Source organism: Leuresthes tenuis, unplaced genomic scaffold, assembly GCF_036924035.1.
Source record: "Leuresthes tenuis unplaced genomic scaffold, fLeuTen1.0.hap1 SCAF_18, whole genome shotgun sequence".
Classification (NCBI taxonomy): domain Eukaryota; kingdom Metazoa; phylum Chordata; class Actinopteri; order Atheriniformes; family Atherinopsidae; genus Leuresthes; species Leuresthes tenuis.
In genome coordinates this window covers 22,918,300-22,946,238 of record NW_027325372.1, presented here as the reverse complement: position 1 = coordinate 22,946,238, position 27,939 = coordinate 22,918,300, and the positions used below count along the sequence as shown (strand labels likewise).

The following is a 27,939-nucleotide window of genomic DNA, read 5'->3' as shown; positions in this document are numbered from 1 at the left end:
AGAGGCACTAATCTATGAAAAGGTAAGTAAACAAAGAATCACTCTGCATGGAGGAAACAAAAGGCTATGAAATCCTTAACTATGAAACAAAACTACAATATGAAACTTACAAATCAAAATCGCTCTCTTGGAGATATCGGCACAAAATCTAGATAATAACTAGAAAAAACTATTCCTGCAAAACAGCAGTGAGAATGCTTATTAGCTGAATGCTGATAGCTGACCATGCTAAAAAGCTGAAAATTTAGCAGAAAGTTATTAGCTGAACCTTCAAAGCACTTGAAATGTTTTTTGAAAGGACCTGGAGTTGTATGAAGGCAGAAAAGTACAGGAAAGAGAAGACAAATGCTAAACTAAAAGGGAAAAAAAATTTGAAATATAAGAAACAATGCAGAAAAATGTTAATGTTTAAGCCATCTGGAGCTAAATGAAGGCAGAAAAATACAAGAAAGAGAATAACATGCTACACAAAAAGTGAATAAATCCAGAAAGATGAGAGACACTGAAGTAAATGTGAAAATTTATCAGAAAAGTATTTGCTGTAGTTTCAAAAGGCCTGAAATGTGTTTTTGAAAGGAGCTGGAGCTTTATGGAAGCAGAAGAGTACAGAAAAGAGAAGAAACATGCAAATAGGACTGGCAGTTGGAAAATGCTGAGCTGAGAAACCTGCTAATTGCCAGTCAATCATTAGATATTGCAAATCCAGTCTGAATGCCAATGCCTTGCCTTGCACCCATAATAATAAGTATGAACAATAGTAATGCGTGTGCCTTGCCTTTGGCATTGGCACCCATAACTAGACAATTTCTGAAGAAATTCTGTCCGCCGACAGACAGATGCTGTGCTGAGATACCTGCTAGTTATCAGTCAAGCATTAGATATTTCAAATCCAGTCTGAAATATGACAGTCATGATGCCTAAAGCAGTAATGTTTTACCAAACCAGTATGAGGGAAAGCACACAGAAGGACGTCCTAAGCCAGAGACACAGAGGAGGACAGGTTGTGCCTCTTAAGAACAATCAGCTGCTTCAATAGATTTATAAGTCATAGTAAAAGAAAATTTTAACTTGTTAATAGCAGAAAGGTAAGCTGCAGACAGTTAAGTCATTTCTATCAAGGTCCTGTGTAGAATACAGGTTTTATGGCAGTTTTAACATAGCCCTCACAGGCCTTAAAGGAGAGAAGTGCAGCTTCTTTATAATGGAAGTTTGTGCTGTGCTGCTAACATTGTATTATGAGCACACATAACACAGGCTGGCATAAAGCTTTTACAATAGGGCAGCTATCTTGAGTCTGGCCTCATCATTAGTGTCTGTGGGCAACAGCTGCATGTGTATGACAGGAGACAAAGTGCCCTCACTTTGTCACCTTCAAATCTGAGGGTTTAATAATGAAGCACAAGTCTGGAACAAACGGTCGCCGTTCGAAAAGTAGAAGTTGTATCCAAATAATTCTTGCACCGTGAGCGCCAGAAGGGATGGGGGAAGCCAGAGGTTTATTTTTATTCTGCTCTTGTGTAAGGTTTGTTTTTTATGGCAGTTTTAAAATGAGTTTTTCACAATGATTTCATGGCTCGGCCTGTTTATAATGGAAAAGTATGGGAGCTGGAGTGCGCCTCTCTTCACTCAGAGGTGATTTGTGAGAAATCTTTGAAGCTCAATGAGAGTGACTTGAAAGAGGACTAAAATACCTACGTTTGATGTAATTCAGGCAGATATTTTGGACGTGAGAGGCATTTGTTTGAGGAAGTTTTTTTAAAATCATTTTAGAGTGGGAGTTAAGAGTGTGAGCTGCATGAGACGAGGTCCTCTGGCTACATAAAACGTAAATTGCCGTTGTATCAAAACTGTATAAGCTATCAACAAGCCCTTTACCACAGTTAAAGTTGAGTCTTTCCTGTCACATATAAACTTTGAATGATGTCTATGTGATACCGTATGGCTGAGTTATGAGCCCTCTAAAGTAGGGCAGTTTGGGGCTCGTTGAGTTGTGATGTTTTTTAAAATGTCATATTTCAAAATTGGCTTAATATTTTAAAAAGCTGAATCATTTGGTAATAGCTGAATGTATTGTGACCCCTTTAAAGTTTGAATGGTGTCTCTAGCTGAATGTATGCTGAGCCAGATAGGTTGGAAAGAGGAGGAAGAGCTGAAAGCATTTTCCATTAATTTGAATGACGGGAAAATTTTAATCAAAGTTAAATATTTTAAAAATTATAAAAGTTATAAACACCAAAATATATTGCAATAATTTCCTGGAGGAGCTGAACGTTTTGATACCAAAATGGTTGAAATCGGTTGAAGTATGCAGGACTAGTTAAACATAAAATAATGTGTGGAAAAACTAAGAATAAAGAAAAATAATTAAGAGAAACAGGAAAACAATAGTTGTGAGAATACCTTAAAGCAGGGGTTTTCAAAGTCTGAGACTATGGGCCTCCCCCTAGGCTAGAGAGTGTATACATTTTGGAACATTTTAAAATTTTTGGAACGTTTTAACATTTCCATCTATGCTTACCATCTTATCATTTTAGACATTTTACCATTTTTAATCTTTTGAAACATTCAACTGTTCAATTCTTTAAAAAAAAAATTCAAATGTGTCTCATCAATACCTAAAAACGTGTATTCTTACCATCACATGCTTTAAAAGATTTTAAAACATATTTTCAAACATTTTAAACATGTCTATCTGCTCCTAACATTTTTTGGAGCACACTTTTGAACAGTATTATTTTCTGTATGTTGTCGGCAAACTTTTGCTCATCCTTCAGTGGGAACAATGGGTCCCTGTTTTTGATGCGCAAAGATGGCTGATGCGGGGATGCACTTCAGAGAGGAATAAACGTAAATCATCCTCCACTTGCAGCCTTGAGCGGTACTTGCTTTTAATCATGGTCAGTGCGGAAAATCCGCATTCACACAGGTAGGTGGAGGTGAAAGGGATGAGAACTTTGACAGCCTTTTTGGAGAGATGCGGGAACTCGGATTCCACAGACAGCCAGGAGTGCGCAAGTGAGACTTCGCTCATCTTTGTTTTCAAGTCCATGTTGGAGTTCAGATCGATGAGAGCCTCCTCTTCTTGCACGCTCAGTCCATCCCGGAGTGTCACTGGGAAAGAGAATGGATTTCTCACCCACTGATTTGTCAAGCTCTCCTCTCCAAAATAATCTTCAAACTGCTCACTCAAGCCTCTCAAATGCGCAACGATCAACGGCTGTGTAGAGTCCAGCTGCAGCCCTGCTCTCCCCACAACATCTTCCAGTGTCTGGAACATTTCCACCGAGCCCCGTTCGACCCAAGCACACCACAGATCGAGCTTTTTTCTGAATGCAGCGACTTGATCCTGAGCCGTAAACACATTGCACTCTTTGCCCTGAAGAGAGGTGTTCAGCGTGTTTATGCGGTCGAACATGTCAGAAAGATCTGTGTTAGACCTGTACATCAAAGTAAAAAAATAAAGTCACATAAGAACTATCAGACTAATTTTTTAGTTAAAGTTAAAAAAAGGCATATGGTCATTGGACTTTTATTAAATATATCTAGTTAAAGGTAAGTAACCGATGCCACATTAATAGAAATTTCTCTTTCTCATTTATAATGGAAAATAGAATAGAATAGAATAAAAAAAATTATTCATCCTCCACTGGGGGAAATTCAAATTAGTCAAGTTGCAAAAAAAAAAGTAATATTTACAACGATTGTATATTAAAACAATAATATTAATGAGACTAAGATTATTTTATTTTATTATTATTTTATCATTTTACAAAAACATTTTATTTACATTTTAACAAGATACAATATGTGTCAATATGTCAGGATCAATTAATTTTGGAGAAAATGTGCAAAATGCAGTTAGTTTTCAACAGCATTACAATGAATATTTTTATAACACCAGATGCTTTTAAAACTTTCTAAATCATCTGTGATCATCATCTCAAATCACTTAAAATCACTTTGTTAAAGTTAAACGGGTTGCCTCCTCTTTACCAAAGTACAATGAGTTAAAAATCCAGTCCAGTCCCAAGTTACTCAAGTCTGAAAATGCAGCTGGCCACTTCTCTCCATACCAAGTCTGCCTAGGATCTGAAAGTAGAAGCTGTATGATGAAGCCCTGCAGAGATTTCCCCCTCTCCCTGCAGCAGCTCTGGTTTGGTTTGGGTTGGTTTTGCATTTAGGTTATTTGTTTTCTTTACAGCAGATTGGTTGTTTATATTACTTCTTTTTTTATTAATAAATACTTTTATTGATAAAAATAAAAAAATCCAGCTTCAGCAGCTAAGGCATCTTCATTCGCTGTCCCAGGCAACACACTCATAATCTCACCTCTAACCTCATCTGTCTCCCTCACTTTACCTCTAACCTCACCTGTCTCACTCACCTTACCTCTAACCATTGCGCAGCGTCTCATTGTTTGTAGGAGACAATTTGAGCTATATTCATTCAACACAGCCAAAACTTACTCTCTCTTAATTATACCCTTGATCTTGTGCTGACTTATGGCATTGAAACTAAACAGTTAACAGTATTCCCTCATAACCTTATCTGACCATTTTTGATAACTTTCGAGTTTACATTACTTTACTATAAAGCTTCCAAGAAGAAATTTACATATGGAACGTGTCTATCAGAGAATGTTGTAACCAGATGAACATGTCATCCCTTTCTTCACTGCCATTTGCAAATATTACAGAGGACAGCGACCTAAATTTTACCCCAGTAAAATTTTATTCTCTTGTTGACAGCACTACAATTTCAATGCATATAACATTGGATAATGTTACCCCTCTGAAGAGGAAGGTAATCCGTCAGAATAGACTGGCTCCTTGGTGTAATTCACAGCTGCGTGCTTTAAAGCAGACTGCAAGAAAACTGGAGAGACAATGGCATTTCTCTAATTTAAAAGAGTCTCAATTAGTCTGGAAAGATAGTTTAATAACGTACAAGAGAGCCCTTCATAAAGCTAGAACTGCTTATTATTCATCATTAATTGAAGAGAATAAGAACAATCCCAGGTGTCTTTTCAGCATTGTAGCCAGGCTGACAAAGAGTCCGAGCTCCGTTGAGCCAGGTATTCCTTCAACTCTCAGTAGTAATGATTTTGTGAGCTTCTTTAAAATTTTTTATATTTATTTTTTCTTTAAAAGTTTCTATCAGAGAGAAGATTAATGGAATCTTTCCCACAATTGTCAATAATGTATTATAAAGTACAGCAGCTTTAGAAGTATCTTTAGAACCTGATTTGTATTTAGATGGCTTCTGTCCAGTTGATCTCTCTGAGCTAACAGCAATAGTCTTTACATCAACTTGTATTTTAGACCCAATCCCAACCAGACTGTTAAAGTACGTTTTCTCCTTTACCGACACTTCCATATTGGATTTGATCAATCTGTCTTTGCTGATAGGATATGTACCTCAGACCTCAGACTGAAAGTTACCAATGATCTCCTCTTAGCCTCCGATAGCGGACTTTTGTCTGTGGTTGTCCTCTTGGATCTCAGTGCTGCATTATATTAAATCGATCACACCCCTTCCAGAGCAGGAGCAGAGAGAGACGGGCTCGGCGGAGCCACCTCGGGAACAGGAGAAGGCGAACCCAGCTGGACCCCCTCCGGAGCAGGAACGGGACGAGGCGAGCTCGGTAGAGCCCCCTCTGGAGCAGTGACTGGCGTGGTTGGAGGCTGTGACGTTGGAGGGAGGAGGCGTCCACCTGTGCAGCCCCCCTGGGCCCACTCTGGAGCAGAATCAGGTAGAGGCAAACCTGGCAGAGCCACCTCAGGATCCAGAACAGGGGAAGGCGAGCCCCGCTGGGCCCCCTCTGGAGCAGAAGCAGGAAGAGGAGAGCTCAGCGGAGCCACCTCAAGAACAGGAGAAGACGAGAACAGCTGGACCCCCTCCGCAGCAGGAACAGAAAGAGGCAAGCTCGGCGGAGTCCCTTCTGGAGCAGGGACTGGCGTGGTTGGAGGCTGTGACGTTGGAGGGACGAGGGAAGAGGCATCCCCGGCAGCCACCTGTACAGACGCCAGTCCAAAGATCTCCTCCAGTGTTGCACGGTTGACTCTCTTAGCCTCCGTTACCATCATGTGAACAGGCTTTTCATTTTAAAAAAAAATCCAAAAGGTCATTTGATACCTTCAGTTTCCGTTGTGCGCCAGATTTTTGCCCCTCGCAGGTCCAGAGAGCAGCGACCAACTCCTAAAACACCTAATTTTCTGCCGTGTCCATTTGTTTTCCTTCTTTTACGTTTGGTTGTGTTGTGTGACTTGACTTAACTTGACTCGACAGTGAGTATCTGGCCCACCTGGGCGCTGAGGAGACTCAACTGGGATGTCATGGTGGCCTTAAATCCCTCTTGGCTTTGTGCGAGTCTCCCGACTCCTCAACCGAGGTCGTCCACCTGTTCCTCATGCTGCGCGAGCCGGGATGCTTGAGCTCGCAGCGCCGCAGTCAGCTGGTCCTGCTCTGCCGAGTCCATGTTGGCCAGTGTGTACTGTCACGAAGGGAACTCTCGGAGAGGACTCGGGCGCAGAGTACAGGTATCAGTTGACAAACTTTTATTCTCCAACCAAAACAGGGAAATCCCAGGGAACAGAAAGCATCTCAAAAGATGGTATGATTGCCACTTTCCATGTGGGAGACCTGAGTTCAAACCCCCTGCATGAAAGGTACTACCTCCAGTAGGGGTCCTTAGGCAAGACCCCTTTACCCTACATGCCTACCTGTAAGTCGCTTTGGATAAAAAAGTCTGCCAAATGCATAAACATAAAAGAGGGATGATCGGGAAAAAGCTCTAACTATACTAAAGGAGCTATGAAATACAAAACGTTAAAAAGGCCAACCAAAAATCTCTCTTAGCAAGGAAATAAGAAAATAACAATCAAAACTAGAAAAGCTCTGATATAACTCAAAGTGCTATTAAATACTAAATGGCAAAAGGCCAAAGAAAAATCTCTCTTAACGAGGAACTAGAAAATAACAACAAAACTAGAAAAGTTCTGACTTAACTCAAGTTAAGCTTAACTCATAAGTACACGAGGGACGTGGGGAACAGGTGGACACAATCAGGAATCAGGGAAAACAATCAGACTGGTGACGCATGAGGAAAGGCAAGGAATCTGAAACGAGAGGAGAGTTAATTTCCAATATAAAACAGGAAGTCACAAAACAAACTTGGAGACATGACAAAAACTTAATTTGACATACCGATGTGACAAATTTTTGTTTTAATTAATTGGATTTGATTGGATTATTACTACAATGAATTTGACTCTAACAAGCTTGAATTGGACAGTATTATTTAAGTGCCTTGAGATGACATTTGTTGGTATTTGGCACTATGTAAATAAAACCGAATTTAATTGAATTGTGCTTGATGGGTTTTCTCTGTCTCTTTTGAGGGTATCAAAAAGCCATATATTTGTGTGGTCTCTTGTTCAATGCATCATTTGGATGTATTTTCTCACGTTTACAGTAATTCACTTGCAGTGCACTGGTAATTGATTTCCCTGGGTGGGTGTGGAATGCTCTTGCAAAGTTATTATGTTCTTAAATCACATCATGTGGCTTTCCAGCCTCTGTTAAGACCACACCCCCCTCGCCAGTCACATTATGTAACTCCACTGTAACAAACACATGTGATCAGATTGTGAACAATCCCTCTTTTCACACAACTATTCTGTACCGTCCCCCTGCCCATGGAGCAGCATTAGTTAAAATGTTTATTTTGTGTCTACTCTTTACTGGTTTCACCTTATTTAAATGACTGTGCAGAAGTTTGGGGCAGGACATATAAATGTTCATCATCATCTACACTGCAAAAAGGGCCATGAGCTTTAGTCACAATACTTGTTACAGAGATCACACAAATACACTTTTCTTAAATCAAAAATATAAAAATTCCCAGATCTGGTTAAATTTCACACTGCACTAATTATATATACAACAATAAACAATTTACCTTTGAAAAAAATCTTAAAAACTGTTTAAACGAGATGGGGGTACAAGGGGGCCTTAAAACTACTTAAAACATCTCTGTGTTCATACAATATTAAAATGTTTTTGCATCTCAGTTTGTGGTGTAAAGCTCTGGAACAGGCTGAGTGGGGGGCTAAAGAAATGTCCAAGCATGATGCTATTTAAAAAGCGGTACAAGACGGTTTTTGCAAGAAACAGGGAAGAGGACGGGTTTTGATTGGGTGTTATTACTAAATATTTGCAGTTATTATTATTAATGTATGTGTGTGTGTGTGTATGTATATATCAGCATACATATTTGTAAAAATATTTTTTGGTGGGTTATTGGTTGAATATAAATAGAAATATTTTGTTAGTTGTATTTCAGGGGGTTGAGCCTAACCCAGCTGTCATTGGGCGAGAGTCAGGGGACACCCTAGACAGGTCGCCGGTATATCAGCATCTTGATGTTGTGTTACTCTGACATAAAACCTACAGTGTCTAACATTTATATCAGTCTGTTGGAAGGTGTCTTGTGTGTGATGTGAGTTCTTGAATAAACACACCATTAGGCTACTTAAAGAGTGTTATCCTTATCTGAAAGTTTTATTAAACACACATATACATGAGCAACTGGGTATATCCTGCGTTCTACATTTTTTGTCACAATCCTTGAGGATCTTTTGAGAGATGGATCCTGCATGGGAGTTGGAACCTTTGTTGATAGCTTCCCGGTTGTTGTTGAGGTTGATTGATCCGTGGCCAATACATCATCTTCCGTGTTCTTTTCCTACATTTTTCAATCCCAAGGTGTCTTTTTTGAGCATTTCTTTTCTCAGACTTTTTGGGCTAACTATCTTGCTGCCTTTGTAGATTATGTCTCCCACCATGGTAGTTCTGCTCTGTGGTTCCAGAAATCAGGTTAACATTCTTTCTTAGTTTTGGACCACACATTCACAATGAGTTGTCTACAAAAGTTTCATCCTTGTTTGTCTAGTTGAGCTCCATTTTTACATCTTTAATAGGTAGTGCCCTTGTGATCATGTCCACATAAGCATTAACATCATAATTTATCTCAATGTTAGCCGCTCCTTTGGGTCAACCTTTGGGTCAGCATAGTGTTGCAGCTCTGGGCAGCCTTTGAGTGGCTTTTGAAACAATGCAATCAATGGTTTATGGTCCATTTCAACGCGGATTTCCTGTCCTGATACAAACTAATAAAATCTTTCACAGGCAAATGTTATGCTTTAGAGTTCTTTTTCAATTTGTGCATAATGCGTCTCAGCATCTGTCATCGAGCATGAAGAAAATGTGATCGTTTGCTGGTCGTCATACTTCTGAGGGAGAACTGCTCCAAGTCCGCTCTGAAATGCATCAGATGAGATTATGATGGGCTTTGCTGGGTCATAAAATCTCAGCACAGTTTCCAATGTGAGCTGTGTCTTCAGGTCTCTTCATCATTTCATGTTCCTGACCTCATTCCCATTTTGTTTTCTTTTCCATCAACTGTCTAAGTGGGGCCATACGTTCAAAGAGGTTAGGTAAGAACTTTGCCATGTAGTTTATCATTCTATTAAATCTCTGTACATCCCTCTTACATTGTGACCTCTACATGTTTTAAATTGCTGATACCTTTCTAGGATCAGGCCTAATGACATCACTGCTCAGAAAGTCTCCCCCAAATGTCAGCTCCCTCATGCCAAGCTTGCTTTCTGTTCGACTCTAAGTTAGCTTTTATTGTTGCCTCGAGGACATTGCGCTTTTGCACATCCCCATACTATAAACTCATCCATAGATGTGTCCACACCTTCCAGATGTTCATCATATCAATTGTTTTACGATACACTTCAGGTGCTGAGGCTATGCTAAACGGTAACCTCAGAAATTGATACCTACCAAATTAACTGTTAAATGTACACAGTTTTTGAAATTCAAAATTCAGTTAATGTATCTAACTTACTGAAGTACTTCCCATTTGCAAACCCTGACATTTCTTCTCTAGTGGTAAGTTTGAAATGTTCTCTCTTTATGGCCCTGTTCAAATTTATTAGGTCTATACAGACTCTAAGGCTTTCCATCCTTTTTAATCACAATGACAAGTGAACTCATCCAGTCCTTCGGCTTATCAATCATCTCGATCACCTTCAGTCTTTCCATCCTGTCCAATTACTCTTTCAGTGGCATCTGAAGAGCAATTGGCTCTTTCCGACATAGGTTAATGACTGGTGGTACAGTTTTATCCAATCTGATTGTGTGTTCTCCAAGAGGTTGTCCTGAAAGAGGTCGCTGTATTTGCTCATCAATTCATCATCATAATTTGTGTTTTTATTTTCCACCACCAAACCTTACCAGGTTCAGTCTGCCACAAGCTGATAAGCCTAGGATGGTCTGCACTTTTCCGGGCACCACTATGAATATCAGTATGTCTTCTTTGTCCTTGTTTGTCACTTTTACCATGCATTTTTGTTAATCAGGTATTGCTGTAGCCACTTTAATCTCACTTTTGTTCCTTGTAGTTTAGGTTTGGGTTTAATTTTGTTGAACATAGTCTCTGAGATCTTGTTTGCCTGGTCTCCAGCATCCACACAATTCTTCAGTCACTTTAATTTAAAATATGAACATTGTGCTTTTGAGTATGATTTGGAGCACTGTTGTGCGTAATGGTTCTTTTTGTTGCAATTGTGACACAATTTGCCATACGCAGGGTATAGAGGATGGTGCGTGCCATATTGACCACATTCCTTGTGTGTCCCTTGCTGATAAGTACAGCTGGAAATATTGCCTAAATTTACTCTAATTCTCAGCCACGTTACCTGACAGCTATAGTGGAGGCTGTAGCGCTTGCACTGTCACGTCATTATTGTCATATACTCCGTTTCTCCCTTGGAAACCCATTTAACAGATTCGATATGCAATGTGACGTTAACTCGACAGTTGGCTTCTCATGATGCAAGGATACAAAGTTTTGGCTAGTCCTTATCCTTGCTATTTCAAACTTTTAAATTTGTACTTCATCTTCAAGACCATCTTCTGACACTATGTCTTGTGCGTGATGTGGGTTCTTGACTTAACACATTGTTAAGTTATTTTAAGAATGTAGCCTTTATCTGTCAGTTTCAGTAAAGCACACATACATGAGCAACCGCATTCTACATTCTACATGTTTTCTCTTAGTTCGCGTGTGCCTCGTCCAGTACCTTAACTGAGGACTCTCTAATCACTCTTTATTAGACACATAATTTATTGTGCTTTCATTGCCTTAGAATCTGCAATTAACTCAAAAGATGCTGTAGGTCAACATTGTGCTACAGTAGCTCAAAGGGAACAGATCAAATCGAGGATAAAGAGATGGCATGACTTTTTTTCTTGAGTTTTAAGGTAAGGTGGAGGTTTTAAATTGGTTGCAAATTGCAGTTAGTTCTACCAGATATCATTGAACCTTCCACTGTGAATCTTACATCTTGGTATAAAAAGTTATGAACCTTAATATGTTTAACTGCACAATACTGAAAAAATAGAAATTTTATTTGCCGAAGGTGACATGTAAGCCCTTTTTTTTGTAAAGTCACTGGACATAGTTAACAAGGTGGCATCACATGTTACTAATGTGTTTGAATTACATTTACATTTACATTAAGTCAAATAGCAGATATTGTTAGCAACTTACAACAGTGACATGCTTATTCAGAGTAGATTATTCAGTGTATAAGATGACAGTCAACGCAGACCTTTCAGCTCCGATGTTGGTCTTCCTTTATTTATTACCTCCTGTTTTCATTGAGTCCAATTTAGTCCAATTTAGCAAATTGTTTGAGCTTGGATATGAAATCCTGCATTCTGAAACCAGCCGGGACCAGACATAGACATTATAAAGAGTAGATGCCGCATCGACCATTGGGGCACGAGAAATACGGCCACCATCTTGGACCGGTCATCCTACCCATAGACAGCAGTATTCAAGATGCCAGAGCACTGTATTCCTTTGCAAATCGGCGGACGGTTGCGAACAGGGGTTGGGGGATTACTTTTCACAAGTAAGATTCAACATTATTATTGGTTGTATTTTGTGAATAGAATATTATTGTACTCTATTTATGTCCGCCACCGAAATCATAGCCAGCAAACGTTAAGCTAGGCTATGTTTATAGCCGTTATTCACTCGGCTATTAGACCAACTGAGACTTTATAAATCATATATTCCTTAACACAGGCTTAGATTGCAACTGACACAAGAATGCTATTGTAGAAATAATGCAAAAATTGCTGATATAACATTGACCAGCAAATTTTATGCAGGTGACACCAGCTGTATTATTCACATGTAATTATTTTATCCTAACAAAAATAAGATACCTCTCATGTCTTATACCCACCCCACTTACTTAAAAATACAGACAACAGAACATCTAACTGTAGAATAGTTTGCAAACAGGCTTACTTACAATTTCAGCAGCTGTTTTTTTTTTACCCTAACCCTCTTAAGAAAAATGAAGGAAGAAAATATGCTTGACCCCCTTTTTAAAACGTTTTTGTGTTGATTTTGTCGAATCTCCCATTTTTATTTTGAAGGTTTCCCAAAGACAAAGATATGAAGAAGAAGTGGGAAGTTGCTTTGAAGAGGGAAGGATTCACTGCAAGCCAGTCATAAAGCTACACCACATTCCCAAACTCACCTTTCTTGACCTGCAGAAAGGGAGCACGAGAAAGAAGCTCTGCAAAAGTTATTTTTCAGGGCTTTTAGCTCATTTAAACTTTCATGAGCAACTTTGTGTAAATATGGTTTGGGGCGAGGGGTGTCATGTTCTTGTGTTTAACTTGAAAATTTAGATTTTTTTTCGATATATATAGATTTTCAGTTATGTCTGAGAGATCTCGCAGAGAGAGAGAGAGAGCTCTAGAGACAGAGAGAGTAATTAAATAATAATGTAAATAATTCTCTGCAATTGTATTATAATTCAACTGCAACAATGGTTGATGCCATTCATGCCAATAAAGCCAATTTGAATCAATCTTGATATAGATATAGATTTCTGAGATATATGCAGATATAGATATTAATTAATTTCTGATATATAACTTCTGTCTATTGTGTTTTATCTTAAATATGGATGGAGAATGTATTATTTCCTCATTTTTCAACTTATCAAAATAGCTGAATAGTACACAATCTGCTATGATACGGAGGAGAATTAGAATTGCGGGAAAGAGAGAAAGGAGAAGACGTGCTGCTCTTGTAAGACGAGCAAGACGTCGTCAAATTGTGATTGATGGCCTACTCTTTAGTGCCTTTTTAATTAGAGTAGATATGATTTTTTTTTATTCTCTGAACAATAAATTATCCTCCGCTAAACTACACCCCCTGCTGGCGAAACTTCCTGAACTTTAGGCAACTCCTTTATTTCCTGTCTTACATTTTTGGACGAACTGATTAATCCTGTTGTGTCTGAGTAGTCACAATGATCAGATTGCATGGCAGTGCAAGATATCTCATCATGCATTGCCATACAATTTCTGGCAATGCATGATGGGATATCTTGCTCCAGTTAGTGACAATCGGATGTTCACTACATTTCGCAGTGAATTGTGGGATACATTCAGTGCACTATATAGTTAATATTAATAATAACTAAACATTCGGACACCATTACAAAATGGCGTGGTCACTATATAGTTGTGATATATTGTATAGGTTGTGTCTGAAATCACTCATTCCCTACTCCCTACTCCCTACATAGGGAAATAAATATAGTGGATTATATAGTGAGCTCAACAGAAAAATCTTTCGTACACTACTCTTGGTGCCGGTAATTACGTCATCGCTGTCGCACACTTAAAACATACCACATTAACGTCGTCTCACACAATACTTGTCCATTTACTACTGCATTTTTGTTGAATTAGAGGCTTTTGATTTCTGTCCTGTAATTTTAATTTCGTATTTTGTTTACTATTTAAGCATATTCTCCTATTTTATTCTCTTGGCTCTTTACTAACAACAAGTTACAATGTAACCTACTGGAATGTTTAATTAGATGCTGTTTGTTTTACACTTTTCAATGAATGTAGGAAGCCATTTAAATTGCCTTATTTGAAATGTGTAAATAAATAATGGAATAAACTGGCTTTGTGATTGTTGTACTGCTCCACAACTCATGAATTTGTCTCGCACCTGTCATCCAACGGCTAACTACGAGCAATTCACCGGAAAAAAAAAACTTATACTCACTCCCAACCAGCTGCGGTGGCAAAACGTTGCATGATGGGATATCTTGCTCCCGATAGTGACCATCAGACGTTCAATACATTTCGCGGTGAATTGTGGGATACATTCAGTGCACTATATAATGAACATTAATAATCACTAAACATTTGGACACCATTACAAAATGCTGTGGTCACTATATAGTGCATTAGTGATGTCAGTTAGTGTCAGTCGCGAACGAGCCGGTTTAAAGAGCCGGCTCTTTTCAGTGAACGATGGGAGCCGAGCAGTTTTTTTTTTTACTTTTCGCTTTCACAAAAGTACCTGCGGGAGCTGCGGACGTTGGCTACGGCTGTCAGTGCATGCTGTGCAACCAATCGTGAGGATTGACAAGGACCATACCACCAAGGAGGGAGGGGCGGGGGCAGGAGCGCTGATGACAGGACGAGAGGGAGGGAGAGACGTGCTGAAGGAGAGAGAGGAGTGAAGATGAGAGAAGAGTGTGATGCAAAGATGAGTGAAAACAGAAAAAAGTAGTATTTGGATGCATTTTGACAGTTGTGACAACATGAAAGCACAGTGTAGAATTTGTAAAGTGCAGCTCTCCTATGGCGCAGGGTCCACAAATAACTTACATAGATATTTGAGAACTGTACATTCAGCAGTTCAGTTGGAAGAAAAAAGGCAGGCTAGCATGCACTTTACTTGTTTTGTTAGGTGTGTGTGTTTAAATAAAAAAAAAATGAAATGTCAATAGCTGTCCTATTTTAATTTCTATACTTAGGTTTTTATAGACATTTTATATCTGCTTTGTGTAGCAGAGTGGTTCTTCAAGCAAGTTAGAGTGTTACAAGGGAATTACAACCGTAAATGCAATTGGCTACAGCAATTTATTGAAATTTAAGTGATAAATTTGTTCAAATACATATCACAAGTCAAAACAGCACCAAATTTGGCTGAATTCTTAAAGGTAGGCTGGGAGCTCTTGGTGAGCTGAGCCAAATGATCCCATTCCCATTACTATAGTGCACTATATAGCGGTGATTTCGGACACAGCCTAAGTCCTAGTTTATACTCCTCCATAACGTTGACGGCATTGATGTGACGTCGTCATTGAGCATTCGAAGTTCTGCGTCGAGGCAACACGTTGCTCTGCAATTCACTATGCCGGTAGGGAGGTGTGGCTGTGTGTTTGTGTGGTTTCAGGGTTTATAGCTGAATCCTTGCTTTTTCTTCCGGTCAGAGTTCACAACAGTAAACAATGGCAACCGAGGTGGAGCATCTGTATTTGCAGTTGGAGCTCATCAATATTGAAGAGCAAATGCTTATATTTCAAATGTTGAACCACAGGCAACAGAGGAGGTGCGGAGGTGGTCTGTACAACCGGCCGAGGCTGGAAACGGGTGAATTTATAACACTGGTTGTGAATTTACTGGTGTGAATTTACAACCTGGATGAACAAATGCACTTCGATAGTTTTGAATGTCAACAAGCTTCTTAGCCGTATACAGCCATTAAGACCGGAAAAAGCAACTCCTAGAAATCATATTCTGAGTGGACCAATCACAGCCCTTATGGCCCGCGTCTACACGACTTGTAGTTAGAATTTTTTGGAGGTGCACGTCAGGCTATGGCGTAGGGGTCCACATCGACGCCGTAGCTACGTCGTCGAAATGACGGAGAAGCATAAAATATGCTTAAGATTGTTGCTAGCTCGTGGACACTTACTCTGCAGTTGCGGAGTAGCATAAAAATTTCTGGACTCACGAGGGCCCCCTACCTTGAGGCAGGAGAACTGCCTGCCTCACCCAGTGCCTCTTCACTGCCGTTGTAAATAGATTAAACCGTGAAGAACCCTCAAAGTTCGACAACTGGCCATTGCTCGCCATGAAAAACAAAGACGCTTTTAACTCCCACTTACATTAACCAATTAAATTCAATTCAGTTTTATTTATATAGCATCAAATTACAACAATTGTCATCTCAAGGCACTTAGATAATATAGTTCAATTCAAGCCAATTGGAATTCAATTCATTGTAATCATAATCCAATGAAATCCCGGACATTTACTGGCAGCTTATTCCACAAGAGAGGGGCCTGATAACTGAAGGCTCTGCATCCCATTCTACTTTTAGAAACTCTGGGAACAACAAGTAAACCTGCAGTTTGGGAGCGAAGTGCTCTCTTAGGAAAATATCTTACAATGAAATCTTTAAGATATGATGGAGCTCGGTCATTAAGAGCTTTATATGAGAGGAGAAGAATCGTAAATTCTATTCTGAATTTAACAGCGAGCCAATGAAGAGAAGCTAAAACTGGAGAAACATGATCTCTCCTGTTAGTTCTCATCATAACTCTGGCTGCAGCATTTTGGATCAGCTGGAGGCTTTTCAGAGAATATGTGGGACAGCCCAATAATAAAGAATTACAGTAGTCCAATCTTGAAGTAACAAATACATGAACTAGTTTCTCTGCATCACCCTGAGACAGGATGTGCCTGATTTTAGTAATATTATGAAGGTGAAAGAAGGCAGTCATAGAAACCAGTTTTGTGCATCTATTCTGCATCTATCTTGTGCATATGTGCATCAAATGATAAATTCTGGTAAAAAAAAATCTCCAAGGTTTCTCACTGTAGAACTAGAAGCCAAGTAAATACCATCTAGAGTAACTATATAACTAGACAATTTCTCCCTGAAGCGCTCAGGTCCAAAGAGAACAACTTCAGTTTTGTCTGAATTTAGAAGCAGACAGTTTTGAGTAATCCAGGTCTTTATGTCTTTAAGACAGGCTTATAGTCTGACCAACCTATTTGTTTCATCTGGTTTCATAGATAAGTACAGCTGAGTATCATCAGCATAACAATGGAAATTTATGCCATGCTGTCTAATACTGTTACCTAATGAGGCTAAGAGGAGATCATTTGTAACTTTCACCAGTGCTGTTTCTGTGCTATGATGCACTCTGAATCCTGACTGAAACTCTTCAAACAGATTATTTCTATGTAAATGATCATAAAGTTGAACTGCAACTATTTTTTCAAGAACTTTAGACAAAAAAGGGGGAATGGATATAGGTCGATAATAAGCCAACACTTCTGAATCCAGAGTAGGTTTTTTAAGTAAAGGTTTAATTACAGCAACCTTAAAAGTCTGAGATACATATCCTTGAACAGTCTGGTTGGGATTGGGTCTAAAATACAAGTTGATGGTTTAGAAGAGACTATTGCTGTTGTTAGCTCAGAGAGATCAACTGGACAGAAGCCATCTAAATACAAATCAGGTTCTAAAGATACTTCTAAAGCTGTTGCACTTGATGATACATCAGTGATAATAGTGGGGAGGATTTCATCAATCTTCTCTCTAATAGAAACAATTTTATTGATAAAGAATCTCATGAAATCATCACTGCTGAGAGTTAAAGGAATACATGGCTCAACAGAGCTCGGACTCTTTGTCAGCCTGGCAACAGTGCTGAAAAGAAACCTGGGATTATTCTTATTCTCTTTTGTCAATGATGAATAATAAGCAGTTCTAGCTTTACGAAGGGCTTTCTTATACTTAAACTATCTTTCCAGACTAATTGAGTCTCTTCTAAATTAGATGAACGCCACTGTCTCTCCAGCTTTCTTGCAGTCTGCTTTAACGCACGCATCTGTGAATTATACCAAGGAGCCAACCTCTTCTGACTGATTACCTTCCTTTTCAGAGGGGCAACATTGTCCAGTGTTGTGTGCATTGAAACTATAGTGCTGTCAACAAGAAAGTCAAGTTCTACTGGAGAAAAATTTAGGTAGCTGTCCTCTTTCATATCTGCACATGGAAGTGAAGAAAAGGATGATGAAATCAACTCTTTAAATCTGGTTACAGCATTCTCTGATATACATCTTCTATATGTAAAATTCTTCTCAGAAGCCGTATAGTCAAGTAATGTAAACTCAAAAGTTATTTAAAAAATGGTCAGACAAGACCATTCCCTCATAACCAAGGGTTATGAGGGAACACTGCTAACTGTTCACTCTCAATGTCATAAGTCAGCACAAGGTCAAGAGTATGATTAAGACAGTGAGTAGGTCTATGAACACTTTGAGAAAATCCAATAGAGTCTAATAAAGAATTAAAGTTAATATTTCGGCTGTCATTTACAACATCTACATGAATATTAAAGTCACTCACTACAATGACTTTATCTGTACTCAGCACTAACTGTGACAAAAACAAGAATTCAGACAGAAACTCAGAATAAGGGCCAGGTGGACGATACACAACACCCAATCTACCCCAGACTTCATATGTTGCAGTTGGGCTCCAACCAGAATGCATACATGTGACCAAATTTACACATGCTTATAGTGCCACTTACTGGTGGCCAAATAACAATGATAATACATTTTATTTGTTAGGCGCCTTTCGTGGCACTCAAGGTCGCCGTACAACAATCAAAATATAAAACACAGTTTAAACAACAGACAACAGCAGAGTTTGCATCAGAACAAAAAGACAGATATTACAGGTCAAATGCCTGTCTAAATAAGTGGGTTTTGAGATCAGTCTTAAAAACTGAAACTGAGTCAATATTCCTGATGACAGGGGGCAGGGAGTTCCAGAGACGAGGGACAGTGGTTGAAGGTTCTAAACCCCATGGTGGACAGACGTGCTAATGGAGGAGGCAGATCTGAGAGACCGGGTGGGGGTACTGATGCATAGGAGAGCAGAGAGGTATGGGGGCATTAAATGTCAAGAGGAGGATTTTGAAGTTGATACGGTGTTTGATGGGAAGCCAGTGGAGTTGGTGTAGAACGGGGGTGATCACCAAACTTCATAGGCTGCAGTTGGCCTTCACCCATAACGCATACATATGCCAGAAATTACACATGCTTATAGTGCCACTTACTGGTGGTCAAATTAGTCACTTATAACTTCTCCATACATTGTCTGATCTTCCCCAAACTGCATAGGCTGCACTTAGGCTCCACCCAAAACACATACAAATGACCAAACTTACACATGCTTATAGCACCACCTACTGGTGGCCAAAAATGTCACTTTTTATACCTGGCGGTACTACGCCTGAATGGGATTCTCACATCCTGCTCTACACTTGACGGACGGCTATGCGGTACACAACAGACTGAGTCCCGCGCATACGCCGACGTGCACACCTGCGAGGGCCCGTTCATGGCTGATTGCAGCTTCAATTAGGGCCCGAGCTGCAAGGCAGCGAAGCCCTTTTGTGTCCCTTGGCGTTATTATTATTACTATTATTATGGGCATGCCAAGAAATGGCATGACCATATTACAATAAAAGTAAATACCCCCTGCGTTTTTCACCATCGCCTATAAGGAGGTAAAAAAAATAAACACACCCTGCAGAGCAGGGAGTGTGTGCCAAGAACATACCTGAAAAAAATATGCAGAAAAAAAAAGACGTACGATGAAATTCGGAAAAACCCTTTATGTTAGGCCCATATTGCGAAATAAATGAATAAATAAATTTGAAAAAACCTGTTTGCTAGGCTAATATTTAGATTTTGTTTCTGGCATTTTTGCAATTCAGCCTTTCACTAGGTAAAAAAAAGTAAACACCCTTTGCGGAGCAGTGGGCGCATGGCAAGAAGTTCCCTGAAACAAAATTGCGAAAAAAAAAAAAGTCTGAAAAAATGAGAAAAAAAACATTTTACATGTAAAATTCGGCTACTTTAGCTAGCATTTTGCTAACAAGCTAAAGTCGTAAAAAGCCCGCTGCCAAGCAGCGGGTGTATATTATGGCCCCGCTCTAATATATATAAAAAAATCCTAAAAAAAAAAAAACATGGCCGAAAAAACATGAAAAAAGAAGGCAATTTATTAGTATCTAGAAAAGTTTCCCTTTTCTTTTTATTATTATTCCGCACGTTTTTTCGTCCGTTAATGCGGCTCGAACCGCAATGTGAAGCCACGCATGGCATACATCAATACGTGCGTCTCCACGATGCCTCGATGGGCATTACTTTTATTCTTCAAAAGTGTTACCGTGGCAACGCTAGGTGCCGAAAACCGGAAAAAAGGTGGAAAATTTGCGCGCTTATCGCTCGGCTATACTTTATCGTAGAGACATCGTTCAAACTTTCAAAGACTCAGGCTGATGGGTACTAAGCGCCCGTACAACCTCATTATGCGAATTATTACGCTTTTTGAGATTTTGAACTTTGAATTTTTTAAAACTGTCATTTTGACTTTGGCCGCTTGTTGCTAGGCAACATGTTGTCGTAGCGACATCATTAATATATTCCACGACAACATATTAAAATCTCATGAAGCTGTGATTAAATTTTTTTATTTATTTATTTTTTTGTCGCGTCATCCCAATGAAATGGTCAGGATTTTTTTTTTCCAGGGATCTATGAGGCTTCTGAACATTTTGTTACCACGAAAACGAAAAAAATTAATCTGTTAATTCGGCCCGAACCGAAACTCGCAACCCACGTAATGCATACATCATTACGTGCGTCTCCATCGTGCCTCGATGGGCCTTACTTGTCTCAATCAAAAGCGTTACCATGTTAACGGTAGAAGCCAGGAAGCGAAGAAATTTGGACGCCTATTGCCTGGCCCAACTTTATCGTAGAGACATCATTCGTGCGTTCAAACACTTGGGTCGCTTCGTACTAAATGGTCATTAAGCCTCGTTACGCTAGCTGTTCCGGTTTTTGCGATAGCCAAGTTTAAATTTTTTAAAAAGTGTAAATTTGATTTTGGACGCTTGTTGCTAGGCAACAGGTCATTGTAGAAAAATCGTTCAAATGTTCCCCATCCCGGGACACGTTGTACTACAACATATTTCAGTCTCATTATGCTGGCTATTACGGTTTCTGAGAAATTTAACGTTAAAATTTGCCCAACCGTTAACATGAGGCTTGTTACCGTGGCAACACAAATCCTATGCATTCCTAAGGGGGAGCCTCAGAGTGAATGCGATATAACCAGAGCCACCTCAGACATAACCAGAACCAACTTAGACAGAACCAGCAGATGCTAACATCATGCTAAAATGCTAACATACTAGCATCATTAGCATTTTGCAGAGAAGCCTAAAATGCTAACGTTACATCACGTAGACATGCTCTATTACCTGATGCTATGAGGTTATTATGCCGATTTTTGGAGGACTTTTGCTCGGCCGCACTATAATGTAGAGACATCGTTCAAATTGTCAAACACACGGGACGCTTTGGACTACAACATATTAGCGTCTCGTTATGCTGGCTACTACGGTTTTTGAAATGTGACACTTTAAATTGGTCATAATTTTAATGCTAATGATTGACATGCTGATTTTGGAGAGGCTTTGCTCGGCCAAACTTTATCGTACAGACATCGTTCAAACTTTTAAAGACTCGGGAAGGTTTGGACTACAACATCCTAAAGTCTCATTGGGGTGGCATTTACAATTTTTGAGAATTTTCAACGTTAATTCTATCGTAACTTTAATGCTATTGAACACACATGCTGAATTCGGAAGCCTTTTGCTTGGCCATAGTTTATCGTACACACATCGTTCAAACATTTAAAGACTCGGGACGATTTGGACCACAACATATTGTAACCTCATAAGCAAAGCAGCAAGGGGGCAGAAATGGGCAGTAGGGCATGCCCATATCAAAATTTCCAGACATTTTCTAGTTATTATTATTATTATTATTATTATTATTATTATTATTATTATTCTTTGCACTATGATCGCATTTTTCAGTGCTTTCCCTTGCGTGAAAACTCACCAATTTTGGCATGCGCATCAGGCCTGGTGCGCCATTTTGTTTTACTGTAGTTGCGTCATAGTTGCTCTATAGCACCCCCTAGAAAATCAATAAATATCTGTGACGTGGGGCTTGGTTTTGAGTAGCTGGACGAAATTCGGTACATGCCTTCGTCAAGCCCAGACACACAAAAAAGCCTCTTGACATCATAGGACCGGGTCCACAGGAAGTCGGCCATTTTGAGTTGAAAATTAAAACTGGTGCCATTCTGACTTACGACCAGTGAAGCTTTTGTCTGTGCTTGTCACTTGTGATTCTTTGTTGTTCATCATTTTTGTCATCTTGTGAAATCGGTTGTTTTTCCAGGGATCTGTATATAGCTTAAGATGTGAAGAATGTGACAAGACTCCATCTGTTAATGGTTAATAGAACTAGAATGGGACAAAGCAATGCTCAGTCTACTGATAAGATTTGTAAGATATAGACAGGCAGGCGGGCAGACAGACAGACAGACAAGCAGGCCATATAAGGGAAGATCTACAGTCATGTATCAGATTGAGTACATCATGTCTCGGTTATAAGGTTTTACATAGTAGGACAGACAACTTCACATGAAGAACAACACATGATTCAACAAAAATAAGCCAAATACAGAAGCAGTGTGTTAAAACTAAGTACAACCCATTAAATTGCTTGGAAAATGTGGAGCTGTGCATTATGTCCAAGAAAATCTCAACTTTGGTCGTCTGTCCAGAAGACATTGTTCTTATTTTGTGGTTTATTCAGATGTAACTTTGTAAACATAAACTATTCTGTCATGTTGTTTTTAGGGAAGATATGGATTCCTATCCCTCATAGGAATCCCTCCTAACATACCATACTTTTTCTAACTGTACTGTCATGACAGTTGACATACTAACTCAAGTATGTAGTATGGAGTCTGAGTTATAGCTATTGGAAATTTTACAGTTTTACCTTAGGGAGTACTTCCTGGAACAGTCACTGATGGGAAGAGCGGCAACTGCCTTGTTTAACACTTGTGAAAAATCTTTCTCCCAGTTGAGTCCAAATAGTTCGGAAATGGCTTATAACCCTTTCCTAACTGATGGGCAACAATAATTGCATGCTTAGGATACTTGCTAACATTTTTCCTCCTTGCTCCTCTTGGCATTGTGTTAACACACATCTGAATGCTCCAGACCAGCAAACAGCCAAAACTTCAGCTTCTGTAGAGATGCTCACACTCCCTGATGATCAATTAATTGAGTGGATTTGATTTGCAGCAGCTGGCTGATACATACTCTCTTAATTCCTCCGTACAAAGTAAGAACAGACATCTGCATTTTGGGTTACTTTTGGTTAACTAAATAATAGGAAGGTGCAATGTGCCATTTTTTGTTGTTCATCTGAAGTTGTATTTACCTCATTTAAAGACCTGGTAAGAACCATGTATATATAAACTAAGTCTGTTTCATATTTTAGATTCCTCACAGTTGCTGTTTGACTTTAGACGCGAGGACATCTGAACTATTTGGAACAAATTTAAGTGGTGGTAACCTGGAATGCTTTTCAGTTAAGCGGGCTCTAAACAAGAACAAGTACAAAATGCCTTCCTTGGATGTTTCAGGACACAAGTTACCTTTTTGCTTAGGTAGTGTTGTTATTTCTAGTAAATGACTGTAGTCATTTAAAATATGGTATGAACAGTACTGTTGTGCCTTCATATGTCAGCAAGTAAGAAGTTTCTTTTCAGAAGTTTCTTGGTGACAAAATTTGTGTGTCAGTCTTTTTGTGATTTTATCTCTCTTTTAATGGAACTAAGAAAAAAATGCATTTTTAAAACATTTATTTGACTTTTTTAAAAAAACAGTGTCTACAAATGTCTTTACATAACAATTAAGACTTTAACGTCAGATTTGTCATAAAGTCACTCCCTAAACCGCCTTAATGTGAAATTCACACTTTGTGAATCTCAAATGATTTCACAAATCATGCAATTCATGTTTTGGCACTTGTATTTTTAAAGTAATTTTTTCTTTCTTCCTTTATGAGACTTTTTCAGCAGCACCAAACTAAAAGCACCTGGTTGAGCTTACTTGAAGCTACCTGCTCCTTTATGAGTGCTGAGTTTATAACTTACTAGCTTGCTTCATTACTAAAAACTTAAAATGAGATATGCTCATTACCAATTCCATAATTTTTTATCCTCATGTACTCACGAGCAAAGTCATCCCATTTTAATTATTTAGACTAATCCAGATCATTTGCTTTCTCCAGCTGTTCGAAATGATCGGAATAAGAAGAAGAAGGAGAGTCCAAAGCCGGAATTGGCAGAGAGCTACGAGCTGACAGCAGATCTGGAGACCATTATTGAAAAGATTCGTAAGGCTCATCAGGAAACTTTCCCCTCCCTCTGCCAGCTTGGCAAATACACCACAGTGAGTGTAATATTCTGAGGAGCCTGAAAGATATCTCTCTGCACACATACATAGTTGATCAATAGAAGGTTGGCTGTACTTTCATAAATAAGTTTATATGACTCTGAATTGCTCATGACACTGCTTCTTTGATCCAGCCTTACAAACTTGCCATCATTATTATGATAATCAATCTTTTGTACTATACTCAGATGTATGATACTGTCTGTTCAGACTTATCCTCACCAACACTTCTTACTCATTGCTCATTAGTTATTGATTTGATCAGGTGTGACGGAAAGAAAGTTAAAAAAAAAATCACAACAGTTAACACATCATGACATCCAGGAATGGTAATAAGATTTGTTTATCACAATACATTGCAGTGGAAATCATTACTTTATCGATTTCTTAAAGTTTTAATAAATTAAGAATAAACTGAGGTACAGAGGGATCATTTTTAACATGACTAAGTATGAAAAAGATCAAATACAAATAAAGTTGTGGCTGCCTTCAGTTTTTTGAGTCTTGAATAAATGCAACTTGTGTTATGATTTGCCTTCGTAAATGCATATGCAGATCTAGAAACCTTGTCAAGGTCTGTGACAGCTTTATACTCCAACCCATTCTGTCACAGTCTGCACTATTAGTTTGTATTGTTATGTCACAGTTTGTTTAACCATGTTATGTTCTAGTCATGTTTTTCCCCTGTCACGTTCAGTTCACTCACGTCACCTGTCTAATTGTTCACAGCTGCACCTCATGTCACTGATCACTCCCCTCACAGTATTTAGCTTCCTGGTTTACTTTCATTCATCGCAGAATCCTCACAATCCCTCCATGCGTTGCACAGAGAAGTCTGGTTTTCCTGCCTCATAGTCTTGCCTTGTTTTTCCATAGTATTCATAGCCATAGTCAAAGTATTTATTCGTAGTCCGGTTTCTTTGTTTAGTCATAGTTTTGTTTTCATGTTTAAGTATTTTGAATCCGGCTCTGCCGCGCTTTGTTTTTGCCTTTGCTCCCCGTCTTGTTTTTGGAGAATAAACCTTGTTTTTTGAACTAGAGAACTGCATCTGGGTCCTACCTTCCCATCGATCGTGACACATTCAAACCCAAACTGAGTGGAGAAGACTGTGTATGCTTTGACAGGCGAATGTTTGGAGCTCCATGATGGTTGATGGCTCAATAGCAAGTAGAGAGCACCGCTTTGATTGACATGTTAGCTTGGCAGCATTGTACAGGGAGCTGACAGTGTCTGGTATGTGTTTGTTTTTAAGATTACTTGCATACAGATTAAATACAACCAGAGTGAACTATGATTGACACCAGCACTCCAAAGACACTCTTCTGATCAGAGCGTTTGGAAGCAAGAGGGAGGAGGTACATGTTAGGTACAAGTTAGTTTTATAAATCTCCCAACGCCTGTCAATCATATTGTTTATACTAAAATAAAGACGTAAAATGGCAGCTATAATATGAAGTAATGTCTCTCTTATTGCTTTGATGAACTACGTTCAGTAGCTGACTATAAATTTCAGAGCAGAGATGCTAAAGTGGAGCAAACTGGCATAGAGTGCTGCTTTTAGCTCTCTACTATGCGCAGCTGTATACAGTGCCTGCTGTTGTCTCACTTTACAGTGAGCTTCCATCTCCATAACTGTGCATTTTTTCCCCTTTTCAATCCCAACACAAAGCTCTTAATCGCTTCTCTTTTTCATCCTCATCCCATTCCTTCTCCCATGAGACATTTCCTGATTTACCAAATAAACAGCCTGTACTGAGGCAAAATCCTAAACTGAAGATGAGAGATCAAAGTAGTAAAATTATAATTTCCCATTTATGATACAAGCCAGTGTTGTTTGTTTGTTGGAGTGGCAGTAAGGCCTGAGATAAAGCCTTAATCTGGATCAGTGGTAATTGTACTTGCTCATAGACTGTGAGAAGTTTCTCATTAATACAAGCGATTGGCTCTTGATGCGGCTTTTGAGTTCTCCTCATCAGAAACAGAAAAGGAGCTCTCACGCCCCTAGATTAGGTTAAATTCTTCAATTATGTATTGAAATATTAAAATCCTAGTCTGCAGTGTTTTAGGAATTCATTGCTGGGTTAGCAGAGATAGCTATGCGAGTGAAAGGGCTTAGTGTACAATGAATAGTGCTTTATTGACAGTGATGGAAAAATAAGACAGTTTCAAAGATGAAATAAAAGAGTAGCACTTTTCAAGGAGGCCAGGGAGGCTCCAGACAGGCTTCAGGCAGCAGCAGCTGCTGTGCAGAACACATTAGAGCTACATTAGAGTTTGTCCACTGTCACCATCTGTTACAGGTGCAGGCTGCTGTTACTGCCTTTCCACTTTTTGCATCTGTACATGCAAGCCTGCTGATGTACTGCAGAGCACTTGTTTCTACACCAACCTTTTTTAATGTAACAACTTGTCTAATTTGTTTGGATGAATGTTCTTAAATTAAATTAGAATTCCCTGGCATCTTCCTTGTTTCCTTCTATTCAATTATCCATGCTTTCCCTCTCCACCCAGAGGGAGGAACAGGATAAGATGCTTTAATATCAGCCACCGCCACCTTACCCAACATATGTACACTGAGCAAACAGACTGTCTTACACACACAGACATGCACAAATACACGATTGTGTAGCACTACTGCCACCTCCATCCCCATAAAATCGGACGTCAATCTGTGGAATGTGCGTCCATAGTGCAGTTGTGTTGACTGCAGCTCGTTGCCTGTGATTTAAGCAGGGCTTTAATGTGCTTCTCACTTAACCCCGATCATATTTAATGATCTCAGTCTCTCTCTTAACTGTTCCCCAATTCCCCCCTTTCTCTCTGTCGGGTAGCCACATAATAGATTCTTTGCTTGTGACAGTTTCCAGCAGTTGCACTCTTAACTGCCTCACAGTAACAACCTCGGGCATGGATATGTTTTGAGGCAGAGGGGTTGCTCCAGCTGTCTGTGCAGTCACCTCAGTGGGATGGTGGGGAACTGCTGTGTTCAAGCCCTCATATACTCAAAGAGCTTCTGAGGCTTGGCTCAGACTTGCCAATATACTGAGTACACATTGGATTTTCTCTAAAAGGTGTCTTATTAGGTTGTCATTTTTCCAGCTGCTTTTTTTTCCCCAGTAGGTTTAGGGGTGTAAAGTTCACTTCCTTCTAACACATGATCAAAATCAATGTTATTTCTCCGTACTTGGTTTAAAACGGCTGTAAAATTAGTACTTTAAAAGTGGGGTATTTGCTCAAGTATACTTCTTACTTGTCACATGATGGGACAGCGTTTGAAACCCTCCACCAACACTTTTCTTACATGGTAACTATCTGAAATGGATCTTGACTGCCTGCTCTTTGTGATTTTATTTTTATTTTTTTTCTGTTTTGTGACTCCAAATTCTGTATCTTTAATTAGTTACAAAACATTTTAGTCAGTTAGCACCTTTTCATGATAATATTTCCCAGTTTGTGTCACAGCCTCAGGACACAAGTGCAGGGTCGGTTTCAAGGCAAAAGTGTTCATTTATAATATACAGCAGGTTGAGGATCTCCACACAGAGCAAAGCAAAGAGGCTGTGAAACTCCTGAGCATAACTATGGATGAGGAGAGTGCAGCTA

At 39.2% G+C, this 27,939-nt stretch overlaps 2 protein-coding genes across 2 annotated transcripts in view; one reads left to right on the top strand and one right to left on the bottom strand.

Annotated features, from left to right (window-relative positions):
• The window catches only part of top2b (DNA topoisomerase II beta), a 505,727-nt gene that overhangs the window by 360,542 nt on the left and 117,246 nt on the right, over window positions 1-27,939 (bottom strand). The gene's annotated exons all lie outside the window — the stretch shown is intronic.
• The window catches only part of LOC140275173 (retinoic acid receptor beta-like), a 155,934-nt gene that overhangs the window by 69,476 nt on the left and 58,519 nt on the right, over window positions 1-27,939 (top strand). Inside the window, exon 4 of the mRNA XM_072370584.1 lies at window positions 24,172-24,332. Within this exon, the coding sequence (XP_072226685.1) occupies window positions 24,172-24,332 (161 nt within the window). The remainder of the gene's footprint in view (window positions 1-24,171; window positions 24,333-27,939) is intronic.